This window comes from Megalobrama amblycephala, linkage group LG20 (genome assembly GCF_018812025.1).
Source record: "Megalobrama amblycephala isolate DHTTF-2021 linkage group LG20, ASM1881202v1, whole genome shotgun sequence".
Taxonomy (NCBI): domain Eukaryota; kingdom Metazoa; phylum Chordata; class Actinopteri; order Cypriniformes; family Xenocyprididae; genus Megalobrama; species Megalobrama amblycephala.
The window spans coordinates 4,147,478-4,160,453 of record NC_063063.1 but is presented as its reverse complement, the minus strand read 5'-3'; the positions used below and the strand labels follow the sequence as shown (position 1 = coordinate 4,160,453).

The following is a 12,976-nucleotide window of genomic DNA, read 5'->3' as shown; positions in this document are numbered from 1 at the left end:
TAATAATATGAAGTGTTTCTTGAGCACAAAATCAGTATGTTAGAATGATTTCTGAAGGATCATGTCATCACACTCAAGGCTGGAGTAATGATGCTGATAATTCAGGAATAAATTACATTTTAAAATCTATTCAAGTAGAAAACAGTTATTTTAAATAGTAATAGACTAATATAGGGCTGGGCGATAAATCGATTTTATCGATTAACTCGAATTTGACGTTAAGGGCGATTTGTTTTTAATGAAATCGGTTTTCTCTTTAACTTCCACCACCGGCTCTCCCCTTAGGCTTCCGTAGTTCAGAGTGGGCTCGCCCTCCCCCCGCTTACCTTACAGTCAGCCGCACACAGACAACATGGCAGGTAACACGCAGAGCTCCTTCCAAAGAAAGGCACCGTTTCATCCGTTGTTTGGAATGGACTATATGCACGGAGCGTTCTTTAGAACTTCCGCATTAATATAAGCCAGCTCGAAAACTTCCGGTGAGATGTCATTTGCTGGTGTGTTGAGCATCAGTAGTGTAATACTTAGTTTATAATCAGATTATAGTCACTTAAATAGGCATAGCATCAATTTAGTTATTCAAACATAACACGCATACAAAATAAATAAATAAGGACGTACCTCAGTGTTCCTCCTCGGCTAAATTCAATTCGACCATCAGTTTTCACACTTTTATGTGAAAAAAAAGCTTCAAAAATTAAATATTTATTGTACACTTTAGTTAGATTCATTTAATAAAATGTGTTTTTTATAAAAGAGTGCTGAAATCATTGATCTTGCGCTGCATTGACTGACAGCTGCTGTGATTACAAGGTAAAAGTGCGGTATCACTTCCTGTTTAATTAATTCACCATAAAAGTTATTGTTTTTCTTAAGTTTTGTAAGTATTTCATACTTCACATTGACAAAATATATTTGTAAACCTAGTTACTTTATAATGTTTAACATTTAGTCAAAAACAAAGTGAAAAACGATTAGAGGAAATGGCTCACAAATGCGCAAATACATGCTACTTTGCCGCCACCTGCTGGTTAAAGTGGTAATATTGTCTTTTTTATTTTTAAATAAGTGTTTTCTATCAAATGATGAATTTACTATATTTTTAAACGATCGGTTTTACAATGGGGACAATCTCAGAAGGATGAACAAGTAATGTTTGTGGTCATCATAAACTGCATAAGCGAAAATCTGAACAAAATAAAGAGTACATTTGTTTTGAGCAATTTCTTTGTCGGTTGTTGTTTGTTTTTAAATAGAAAAAAAAAATCGATTAAAATCGAAAATCGGGTTTGGTGTGAAAAAATCGGAGATTTTTTTTTTAAGTCATATCGCCCAGCCCTAGACTAATATTTCACAGTATTACTGTTTTGCTGTATTTTTGATCAAATAAATGCAGTTTTTCTGGTATGTGGTGATAACCTGGTATTTCTATCTTGGCACATGCAGAACAATGATCTGAAAGATTCCATGACTGATGTGCTGATGAACAATAAACCACAGTTTGTGCGTCTCTTCATTGACCACGGTCTGAACATTTTGAACTACCTGACTTACGGCCAACTGGAGGATCTTTACAACTCCATCTCTGACAACTGCCAGGCCGGCAAACTGCTGAAGCAGATCCTGAATGAGCGCAAGAACGAGTTCAGCAATGATCAGAAATGCCGCATTAGCCTTTATGAGGTGAGATCTGGAAATTATCTGACAAATATCGGCAGATTATTTGGTCTATCACTCCCCTATAAGAACACCCACTGGAGGGCACAACAAGGATTTCCCTTGCCAGTTATTCTTACCAGTATTGTACTTTTGTACTAAAATGGCAATATTAAAAGACCAAAATTCAGTATATACCTTATTGATAAAATATATAGTATGTTTTATCAATAAGGTACAGTATATACTGAATTTTGGTCTTTTAATATTGCTGTTTTAGTACAAAAACTACAGGCAAGCAGATGAGCCCAGAATATGAACGCACCGTGCTAACTAACATGTTAAGCATTTTCCCATTGAAAACTAATATAAAGAAAATGCTTATGTGGCTTAATGCATTAATGGGATATTTCACCCAAAAATTCTGTCATCATTTACTCGCCCTCAAGTTGTTCCAAACCTGCATGAGTTTCTTTCTTCCACTGAACACATGGGTAACCAAACAGTTAATGGGCCCCCAATGTCTTACATAGTATGGAAAAAAATATATATTATTGAAGTCAATGGGGCCCAACGACTGTTTGGTTACCGACATTCTTCAAAATACCTTCTTTTGTGTTCAACAGAAGAAAGAAACTCCTACAGGTTTGGAACAACTTCAGGGTGAGTAAATGATGACAGAATTTTCATTTTTGGGTCAACTATCCCTTTTAAAACCGTGATACTGGAGGATGTTGGAAATCTCAGAAGCGAAGACCAGGAGACTTGGATGTATCTTCAGCAGATTCTTTGAGAACATGTGCTGTCGGTAGCTGCAGTCATCAAGTCCAACTAAGGCAGTGTACATTGTAGTTTATATACATTTTAGGGGGCAGTGCTTAGAAATAGAGACAAAGCACCTGGTTGACGACCTTGAAGTATTCCAAATGAAGTATTCAGGTATAGGAACCCATCCCAGACTCTAGAGTGTCACAAGTCCTAATCCAATTAGCATAACTATTCAATAAATGGGACAGGGGCTCCAAGAGCCATCAAAGACAAAGGTGAGAATCTCAGTAATCTGACTCATTAGACATACAATAAAGAGAACAGGAACTGGCAGAAAACTTTTGCTGGAAACTTTGCTTAACAGAATTCATCTGATATCATTTTAACCTTAAAATGCTAAATACAATGTACTTCACCTTAGTATTTCATGTGATGTTATGTCAGGACATAGGATTTATTGTTCATATTCTGGGTTTATCTGCTTGCTTGTATATAGTATGCATCATCAGTAAGATGTATACTGAATTTGATCTTTTAAAATCACTGTCTTAGTACATTAAGCACTTTAGACTGTCCCACTGTTTTTAAGTAAATACTGTGATGAGATGGTTGTATATGGATCACAAGTGCCTGAAACTTGCAGTTTGTTTTCATTTATCTGTTTTTCTTCATTGAGATGTGTCATTAATATTTGTGTTTAGTAAATATACTCAAAATTTGTGGATTGAAACCGATGCAAAATCGAGCGGCCTGTGCTACAGTTCTATAGATGTTTTGCCCGCCAGTCATGTGACTGAAAACTATAAATATGCACTGTTGTAAATTTCACCGATTTCTCATCCCAAGGTGTCCCAACTGCTGGAGAATCTGTTAGGGGAGGTATGCCGGCCTTTCTACAAGTCTGTACTTGGTGTGGACGCAAATTCAACCAAAAGAAAAGCTTTCAAGGTACCAGACTTAGTACCTAGTGCCTTAGAATTTAGTTCTGTATATTGATTTTTTTCCCATTCTTCCATGTCTGCTCAGTTCCCAAATATAAAATGTCTTTAAATGCCACCCTACAGAAAGCATGCCAGGTCCTGCAGGGGGAATGTGGCTATCGGAAGAACTTGTGTAAGCACCCGTGGTTATGTCTCTTCATCTGGGCAGTGCTGCAGAACCACAGTGAGATGGCCATCTTCTGCTGGGAAATGGTAACATGCTTCTGATGAGTTATTGTCATAATTGTAGGGATACACAATGTATCATTTATGGAATGATTTCAGAGATTTTATGTTTTGTCTTTATTAGTCATATTAGGTATTTAATTGTTCATACTCATTTCCCCTATTTTTATATTTAGATTACATGTGGTCTCTTTCAATACTCACTTAGTTAATATTCACCCAAATTTATTAATTGTCAAAGTAAAATCAAACCTCAAATGAATATACTTTATACTGTATATGAACTATACAGTGGTGTGAAAAAGTGCTTGCCCCATTCCTGATTTTTTTTTTTTTTTTTTGCATGTTTGTCACACTTTAATGTTTCAGATCATCAAACAAATTTAAATAAGAATCAATAACACAAATAACACAAGTAAACACAACATGCAGTTTTTAAATTAAGGTTTTTATTATGAAGGAAAAACAAAATCCAAACCCACATGGCCCTGTGTGAAAAAGTGCTTGCCCCCTAAACCCAATACCTGGTTGGGCCACCATTAGCAGCAACAACTGCAATCAAGCGTTTGCGATAACTTGCAGTGAGTCTGTTACAGCGCTGTGGAGGAATTTTGACCCACTCATCTTTGCAGAATTGTTGTAATTCAGCCACATTGGAGGGTTTTCGAGCATGAACCGCCTTTTTAAGGTCATGCCACAGCATCTCAATAGGATTGAGGTCAGGACTTTGACTAGGCCACTCCAAAGTCTTCATTTTGTTTTTCTTCAGCCATTCAGAGGTGGACTTACTGGTGTGTTTTGGAGCATTGTCCTGCTGCAGAACCCAAGTTCACTTCAGCTTGAGGTCTCGAACAGATGGCCAGAAATTGTCCTTCAGGATTTTTTGGTAGACAGCAGAATTCATGGTTCCATTTATCACAGCAAGTCTTCCAGGTCCTGAAGCAGCAAACCAGCCCCAGACCATCACACTACTACCACCACCACATTTTACTGTGGGTATGATGTTCTTTTTCCTGAAATGCTGTGTTACTTTTACACCAGACGTAATGGGACACACACCTTCCAAAAAGTTCAACTTTTGTCTTGTCAGTCCAGAGAGTATTTTCCCAAAAGTCTTGGGGATCATCAAGATGTTTTTATGGCAAAACTGAGATGAGCCTTTATGTTCTTTTTGCTCAGCAGCGGTTTTCATCTTGGAACTCTGCCATGCAGGCCAGGTGGAGTCTTGAACACTGACCTTAACTGAGGCAAGTGTGGCCTGCAGTTCTTTGGATGGATGTTGTTGTGGGGTCTTTTGTGACCTTGAATGAGTCATCGCTTCGCTCTTGGGGTAATTTTGGTCGGCCGGCCGCTCCTGGGAAGGTTCACCACTGTTCCATGTTTTCGTCATTTGTGGATAATGGCTCTCACTGTGGTTCGCTGGAGTCCCAAAGCTTTAGTAATGGCTTTATAACCTTTCCCAGACTAATAGATCTCAATTAATTTCTTTCTCATTTGTTCTTGAATTTCTTTGGATCTCAACATGGGTAGCTTTTGAGGATCTTTTGGTCTACTTCACTTTGTCAGGCAGGTCCTATTTAAGTGATTTCTTGATTGCGAACATGTGTGGCAGTAATCAGGCCTGGTTGTAGCTAGAGAAACTCAACTCGGGTGTGATAAACCACAGTTAAGTTATGTTTTAACAGCGGGGGGCAAGCACTTTTTCACACAGGGCCATGTGGGTTTGGATTTTGTTTTCCGTTCATAATAAAAACCTTAATTTAAAAACTGCATGTTGTGTTTACTTGTGTTGTTTTTTAATTCATATTTAAATTTGTTTGATCTGAAACATTAAAGTGTGACAAACATGCAAAAAAAGCACTTTCACACCACTGTATACCTTAATAAATAAATGAATAAATATCTATATATATTAGTTGTGGGAGGTGGTGTTTTAAAATGAGTAGCCAATGTCCTCATTTATGTCCCTGTTACACAATTTTCTTGGTTAAGTTAACATTTCATAAGAAGAGTCTTCCCATAAACGCCATCACTATCTTCATTCATGGTGATGCAACGAGAATGCTCACAAAAACAAGAGGCGGGATTTATCACACGAACCAATCATGTCCAATCGTAACCGAACGTCTCTAATCATAGCGCCATGGAGGCACTGCTTCCTCTCACGTGACTTTCCCCATTCATTCTCAGTTACCCCCCACTAAACCCACCACACGCTTTGTTTCTATAAGCTGAACTACTGTATATATACCTTTTATATTGTACCTATCAGCCTTTGTGATTGTTTATATTGTCGCAAATTGCATTATCACACAGTTCTGCATATAGTTTATTTAAAGTAGGATATCTAACTTTACCTGCATATATAGAGTACACTCACATAAAGCAATTTATACTATGTAGCAAATCTCAACTACTTGACTTTTATTATCATAAAATGTAAATATATTATCGCCCAGGCCAGCTCTTTATATAACGTTGAATATAAAAGTATGTCCAACTTTATCCGTTTACCTACTACGGCGATATACTATATAGCAAATAGCAATTGCTTGATTGCTGGTATTGTCCCAAAATTTTACTGCTATATCATTGCTTTATGCAACTATAAGGCATGAAGATATTAAGATATTTTAAATATCAACATCATGAATTTCTGTAATGCTTTGAAACTATGTATTGAGAAAAGCTCAATACAAATATATTTGTACATTTATAATGTTGTGATGCCTAAATTCACTTTTAGCATTTAAAATGACCAATTTAAGACCAATGTTACTTATTTATCTTCTCTCTCAGTGTGGTGAGCCTGTTCTGACGGCTCTGGGAGGATGTAAACTGTTGAGGGAGCTGTCTAAACAGGGTATTGAGTCAGAGGCCAAGATTTCCATTAAGGAGATGGCCATGAAGTTGGAGAATATGGCTCACGGTATGATGCTTGAAAGTATTTGGTTTTTGGAATCTTATAAACCCAGTGATAAAGTTTTAACCCTCCGTTTTCTTCACTGTATTTTTTTTAACAGATGTGTTTAGCATGTGCTACCAAACCAAAGCAAGTGATTCCTATAAGCTACTGATTCGCAAGTCTAATATGTGGGGTGATGCCACCTGTCTGAAGATGGCCATGGCCGCTGACGCCCGTGTTTTCTTCAGCCACGATGGAGTACAGGTCTGTTGACATGCAAACAGTCATTAATAGGATTTTTATTTATTCGTTTATTTTTAAAAAAAATAAGGTTAGTGTTTTTTTTTTGTTTTGTTTTTTTTTAAGTCACTGCTGTCTCAGATCTGGTGGGGTGACATGGAAAGAGGAACTGAGCTCTGGAAACTGACGCTGACTTTGATCATTCCTCCTCTCTGCTACACCAACCTCATCAAATTCAGGTCAGTACTTCAGCCTTGCAAATTTCCGGTAATACTTTACAGTATGGTCCCATTTGTGAACATTAGTTAATACATTAACAATGATCATTACATTTGTTATAGACTTTATAAATCTTTGTTAATGTTAGTTAATAAAATACAACTGCAAATTTATAATTGCAGTACCTGTCAAAAGTTTGGAAACATTACAATTTTTCTATGATTTTTGAAAGAACTGTCTTATGCTCAATAAGGCTGCATTTATTTCAGAAGTGACAGTGATTATATTATATATTAATGAAGTTTTCTATTTAATAAATGCTTTAATACATTTAATAAATGAAAATAAATGCTGTTCTTTGAACTTTTTTTTTTTCAACATTGATAATAATAATAAATAAATTTTACCTGAGCATCAAATCAACATATTAGAATATATTATATAACATAAATGTTATATAACATAAATTATATAACATAAATGTGCTTGCAGGAACGAGGAAAACGCAGAAAGGGAGAAATCACTGACGGCACCTCCACCCTCAGCAACAGACTGCCACTATGGAGAGACTGTCTTCTCCTTCAATGACATCAAACAGCAGTAAATTAGGTTTCATTTAATACTTCATGCATAAATATAAGATCTCTGTAGACAAACATGCCTTTATCTGTGATTTTCTTATAATATTCAGCAGTGAAGCAGAGCAAGATGACTCAAATAATATCAGACGATCAACAAAAGGTTTGACTGTGCTTTTGCAAACCCTTGGGTTTATGAACAATTTACACAAATTTGTTCATTAATTAACTTTTTTGGTCTTTTGAGTTGATCAGGTTGACTGAAATGTGTTGCCCTTATTGTCTTTCCCTGTTTCTTTCTTCCTGTAACAGGTACTCCTGTATACGGCAAACCTAAGCAGCCCTTTCTGTTGTCCCGCTGGAGGCAGTTCTGGTACGCTCCTGTCACTTCGTTTATCGGCAACGTTCTGATGTACTTCCTCTTCCTGTTTCTGTATGCCTACGTGCTATTGGTTGACTTCAAACCACCTCCTCCTGATGGCCCTGCCCCTTCCGAGTATGTGCTGTATTTCTGGGTTTTCACTATCGTGTGTGAGGAGATTCGCGAGGTGAGTGGCAACACTGGTTCTTCACTTCATCAGCTTAAAAGTGATCAGTTTTGGGGGTAACGCATTACAGCTAACGTGAGTTATGTAATCAGATTACTTTTTTTTTAGGTAACTAGTACAGTAATGCGTTACTTTTAAATTTACAAGTGATTTTTTCAAATACTGTTTTCCCATTTATTTATATACACCTCCCTTGCCCCCATGTTGAGAGAAATCGGGATTAAGTGCAGAGGTGTCATATGCGCTTTGTAAACATGATATTATAGTTCTAGTGTTCTGTAGTACATGTTATTGTAGTGCTAGACTAAATGTGAGCATGCATTTATTCATCTCATTTGCACAAAACATACAGTATTCCTCAAAACAAATAAAACGGAAATGCAAACTCAGAATATAACGCAAACCTGCAATAATTACATGTTACTTTTAAAATATACTTTAATATGTATTTAAGGTTACATTTTATTTTAAGGTGTTTGTTACACTAACGTTTGTTACAGTGTAATTTTACAGATTTAAGTACTGAGGAATATTAAGTAACTACATGTACTTACTACAGGGGTAAGATTAGGGTTGGGTTTGGCATAATTTACTGTTATTACTATAGTAAGTACATGTAACATTTGTAACAATGACACTGTAAAATAAAGTGTTACCGTATTTAGTCTCAATGTGTTTGTTGCTGACCTTCAATTATCCAATTCAACCATACGGCAAAAAATACTTTAGTTAAACATCATGTTTGTGTTTTGCATATTTGTTTGTTTTTTTGCAATCCTATTCCTCTGCAATCCAGAATGGTAGCACCACTGAAAGGTTTGTTTGAACTGCGCCCTCTACTCTGCAGGCGTGAATTTGCATTTCCTTTAACCTGAGGCTTATTAGGGGTCAAGCCCCAAAGGGGCTGTAGTCCCTATTATAATTGTTTTCTTATTATTATTTTTACTAAATGGGTGTTTATGGCAGCCCTATCAATGAAACATGAGAAAATGAATAAATTTGGCACAATTGTAGAGATGGTCATGTATAGTGATAGACCAATTTTGGAGTCTCTAGGGCCAACTCTATAGCGCCACCACCAGTTCAAAAATTCACTTTTCTAAAGGTTATAAGTTTTGAATCCTTTGTTCTTGAAAAATTAAATTTAGTTCACCTGATTCCTCTCTTCATGCTGATGCCATTCAACATTAAGACTGCCCATTACTGTAGTGACCATTTTGAAAAGTACAGTATTCATTTTTTTTCGATACTTCATCTTCAAAATTTGCCCTATTTTGTCCAAAATTTTACCGGATGATCTTTGGACCGAGCTGCACAGAAAAGATTTTATTCATCTTTGTTCAAAAGTTATGATGTCGGGAACTTAATGAGGTCGACCCAATATTGGTTCAGAGGCCAGACTTTGAGCAATCGAAACAAAAATTGGTACAGTTTGTCAGAAAATCATGATTTTGGATTCCTTGTGTCATGCCGAATCTGAGGATACCGATTTTTAGCAGGATCGGATGAGCCATCCACCATTTTGAATTTTGACATAAATTGCAATATCTTTAAAACTATTTTAACTATCGGCACAAAATTTGGTAGGGTTAATCGTCAGTATGTCCTGAATTTACTTGAGAAGTTTGAACACAGCGCCAGCTAGTGTTCCAGAGATATAAGTATTTTTGAAAAAAGCTTATAACTTTTGAAAACATTGTCCAAAGTTTGTCGTTTTGTTCCCTGGTTTATGCTGATTCCGATGACGTGTAATTTGTAATTTTCCTTAAATGTGTGACTGTCCATCATGTCCATCATATTTAAGTAAATGGAAAACAGATTTTTCGTTGCTACTCATACAAACTTTGCCCAATTTTGTCCAAAATTGGCTTAGATAATCTTTGGACCGAGCCACACAGAAATGACTAAAAAATTTTTATATTTGCTTCTGTCCCTGAGAAATATCTCTCCAAGTTTGACCCTGCCTGTGTTTGTTGTCTTATTTTAGTTAGCTTAGCATGCTAACCAGTAACCATACTAGTGAAATTTGATACTTTCGGCTATCAAATTAACCATAAGCTACATTAGCATTAAGTTAGCTTAGCATGCTAATCTGGTTAACATGTTTAGTAATGCCTTTTTGTGTGCTCATTCCACTGAAGCTAAGCAGGGCTGTTAGTACCTGGATGGGAGACCTCCTGGAAAATCTAGGTTGCTGCATGAAGAGGTGTTAGTGAGGCCAGCAGGGGGTGCTCACCCTGTGGTCTGTGTGGGTCCTAACACCCCAGCGTAGTGATGGGGACGCTGTACTGTAACAAGCACCGTCCTTCAGATGAGACGGTAAACCGAGGGCCTGACTCTCTGTGGTCATTAAAAATCCCAGGATGTCCTTCGTAAAGAGTAGGGTGTAACCCCAGTATCCTGGCCCAATTTGCCAGATGGCCTCTGTCCATCATGGCCTCCTACCCATCCCCATATACTGATTGGCTTCATCACTCTGTCTCCTCTCCACCAATAAGCTGGTGTGTGGTGGGCGTTCTGGCGCAATATGGCTGCCGTTGCATCATCCAGGTGAATGTTGCACATTGGTGGTGGTTGAGGAGATTCCCCTTTCCATATGTGAAGAGCACTATATAAATGTAACAAATTATTCTCACACTGAAAGCATGTGAGCACAGCAGCATGGTGATTGTGCATCCTAAAGTAGCTCAATGTGTTACGGCAGAGGCCTGTTGTGTTTTGATTCTTTTATTATTCTTTTATTTTGATTCTTTATTTTATTATTTAAAAACAAACAAACAGACGAGCCCAGCCCAGGTTAGTTCATTTTTAAGGAGTAACGCAATGTTGTAATGCATTACTTTTAAAAGTAGCTTTCCCCAACACTGCAAGTGATACAGAGATATAAAAAAAGAGTTTTTCTGTTTGATATGATTTTATATTAATCCATCCATTTATTCCACTTTTTGCTGTCTCTCATTCCCAGACATTTATTGTGGGCAGTAAGACATTTGCTCAGAGGTTGATGGTGTATGCTCAGGATATGTGGAATAAGTTTGATGTTCTTGCCATCTCCCTCTTCATTGCTGGTTTGTGCTGCAGGTAATGGCCCTTGATGGTCCTGCAAGTTTCTACAAATTATTGAGCAGCAAAAACTGTTTTTAACATTGCTAATAATAAGAAATGTTTCTTGAGCAGCAAATCATCATATTACAATGATAGAATCATGTGACACTGAAGACTGGAGTAATGATGCTGAAAATGTTAAAATAGTACAGTTATTTCAGTTGTAAATAATTTCACAATATTATGGTTTTTATTAAGTGTTTTCTAGGCATGTAACAATATATCATGTCACAATATATCGCAGTAAAAAAATGCAGCAATATGTATTGTGTGTAATTCATCCAAAATGAAAATTACTGTGTGAGGGGGAAAAAATCAAGTTTACAGAGTTTTAGTGTCAGTACTACATTAATCTACTGTATAGAATAATGTTGAATATAATGTAAAATAATGCAGTGGGGGAATATTTGTGGGTCCTGTTAATGCCAAATGTCTTGTTACCAGTAAAAAGTGGCCTACCTACATTATTTTAAAACAAGTGCTGGTCATATAATTAGAATATCGTGAAAAAGTTCATTTTTTTTATTGTAAATTATTTTTAAAAATGAAACTTTCATATATTCTAGATTCCCTACATGTAAAGTAAAACATTTCAAAAGTTTTTTTTTTTTTTTTAAATTTTGATGATTAGAGCGTACAGCTAATGAAAGTCCAAAATCCAGTATCTCAAAATATTAGAATATTTCCTAAGATCAATCAAAAAATGGATTTTCAAAACAGAAAAGTTCAAGTTCTTTAAAGTATGTTCATTTGTACACTCAATACTTGGTCGGCAGCACATATTACAGCAAATGACTTGCTCCTAGCACAAATTACAGCATCAGTGAAGTGTGGCATGGAAGTGATCAGCCTGTGGCACTGCTGAGGCACTACTGAGCCTTCAGATCATCTGTATATTGTTGGATCGACTGTTTCTCATCTTTCTCTTGAAAATATCCCATAGATTCAGGGGTCAGGCATGTTGGCTGGCCAATAAAACACAGTAATATCATGGTCAGCAAACCACTTGGAAGTGGTTTTTGCACTGTGGGCAGGTGCTAAAGTCCTGCTAGAAAAGGAAATCAGCATCTCCATAAAGCTTGTCAGCAGATGGAAGCATAAAGTGCTCCAAAATCTCCTGGAAGATGGCTGCATTGACTTTGCACTTGATAAAACACAATGGACCAACACCAGCAGATGTCACAGCCCCCCAAATCATTACTGACTTCAGCAACTTCACACTAGACTGCCTCTCCAGTCTTCCTTCAGACTCTGGGACCATGATTTCAACATGAAATGCAAAATTTACTTTTATCTGAAAAGAGGACTTTCGACCACTGTTCACGGTCCAGTTCTTTTTCTCCTTAGCCCACGTAAGATGCTTCTGACGTTGTTTCTGTTTCAGAAGAGGCTTGGTAGTCCTTTTCCTGAAGATGTCTGAGTGTGGTGACTCTTGATGCGCTGACTCTGGCTTCATTCTACTCATTGTGAAGCTCTCCCAAGTGTTTGAATCGGCTTTACTTGACAGTATTCTCAAGCTTGTGGTCATCCCTGTTGCTTGTGCACCTTTGCCTACCCAATTTCTTCCTTCTAGTCAAATTTGCATTTAATATGCTTTGATACATCACTCTGTAAACAGCCACCACATTCAGTAATGACCATCTGTGACTTACTCTCTTTGTGGAGGGTGTCAATGATTGTCTCCTGGACCATTGCCAAGTCAGCAGTCTTCCCCATTAGTGTGGTTTCAAAGAACAAGAGATATCCGGAATTTATACTGTAGGGATGGTCATTTAATGAAACTCAAATGTA

The 12,976-nt window shown here is 37.0% G+C and overlaps 1 protein-coding gene across 1 annotated transcript in view; it reads left to right on the top strand.

The window, feature by feature from the left end:
• The window catches only part of LOC125255191 (transient receptor potential cation channel subfamily M member 4-like), a 32,894-nt gene that overhangs the window by 11,958 nt on the left and 7,960 nt on the right, over positions 1-12,976 (top strand). The window contains exons 11-20 of the mRNA XM_048170227.1: positions 1,447-1,683; positions 3,271-3,372; positions 3,489-3,617; positions 6,390-6,519; positions 6,614-6,759; positions 6,862-6,974; positions 7,447-7,554; positions 7,646-7,695; positions 7,845-8,080; positions 11,046-11,161. Coding sequence (XP_048026184.1) covers positions 1,447-1,683; positions 3,271-3,372; positions 3,489-3,617; positions 6,390-6,519; positions 6,614-6,759; positions 6,862-6,974; positions 7,447-7,554; positions 7,646-7,695; positions 7,845-8,080; positions 11,046-11,161 — 1,367 coding nt within the window. The remainder of the gene's footprint in view (positions 1-1,446; positions 1,684-3,270; positions 3,373-3,488; positions 3,618-6,389; positions 6,520-6,613; positions 6,760-6,861; positions 6,975-7,446; positions 7,555-7,645; positions 7,696-7,844; positions 8,081-11,045; positions 11,162-12,976) is intronic.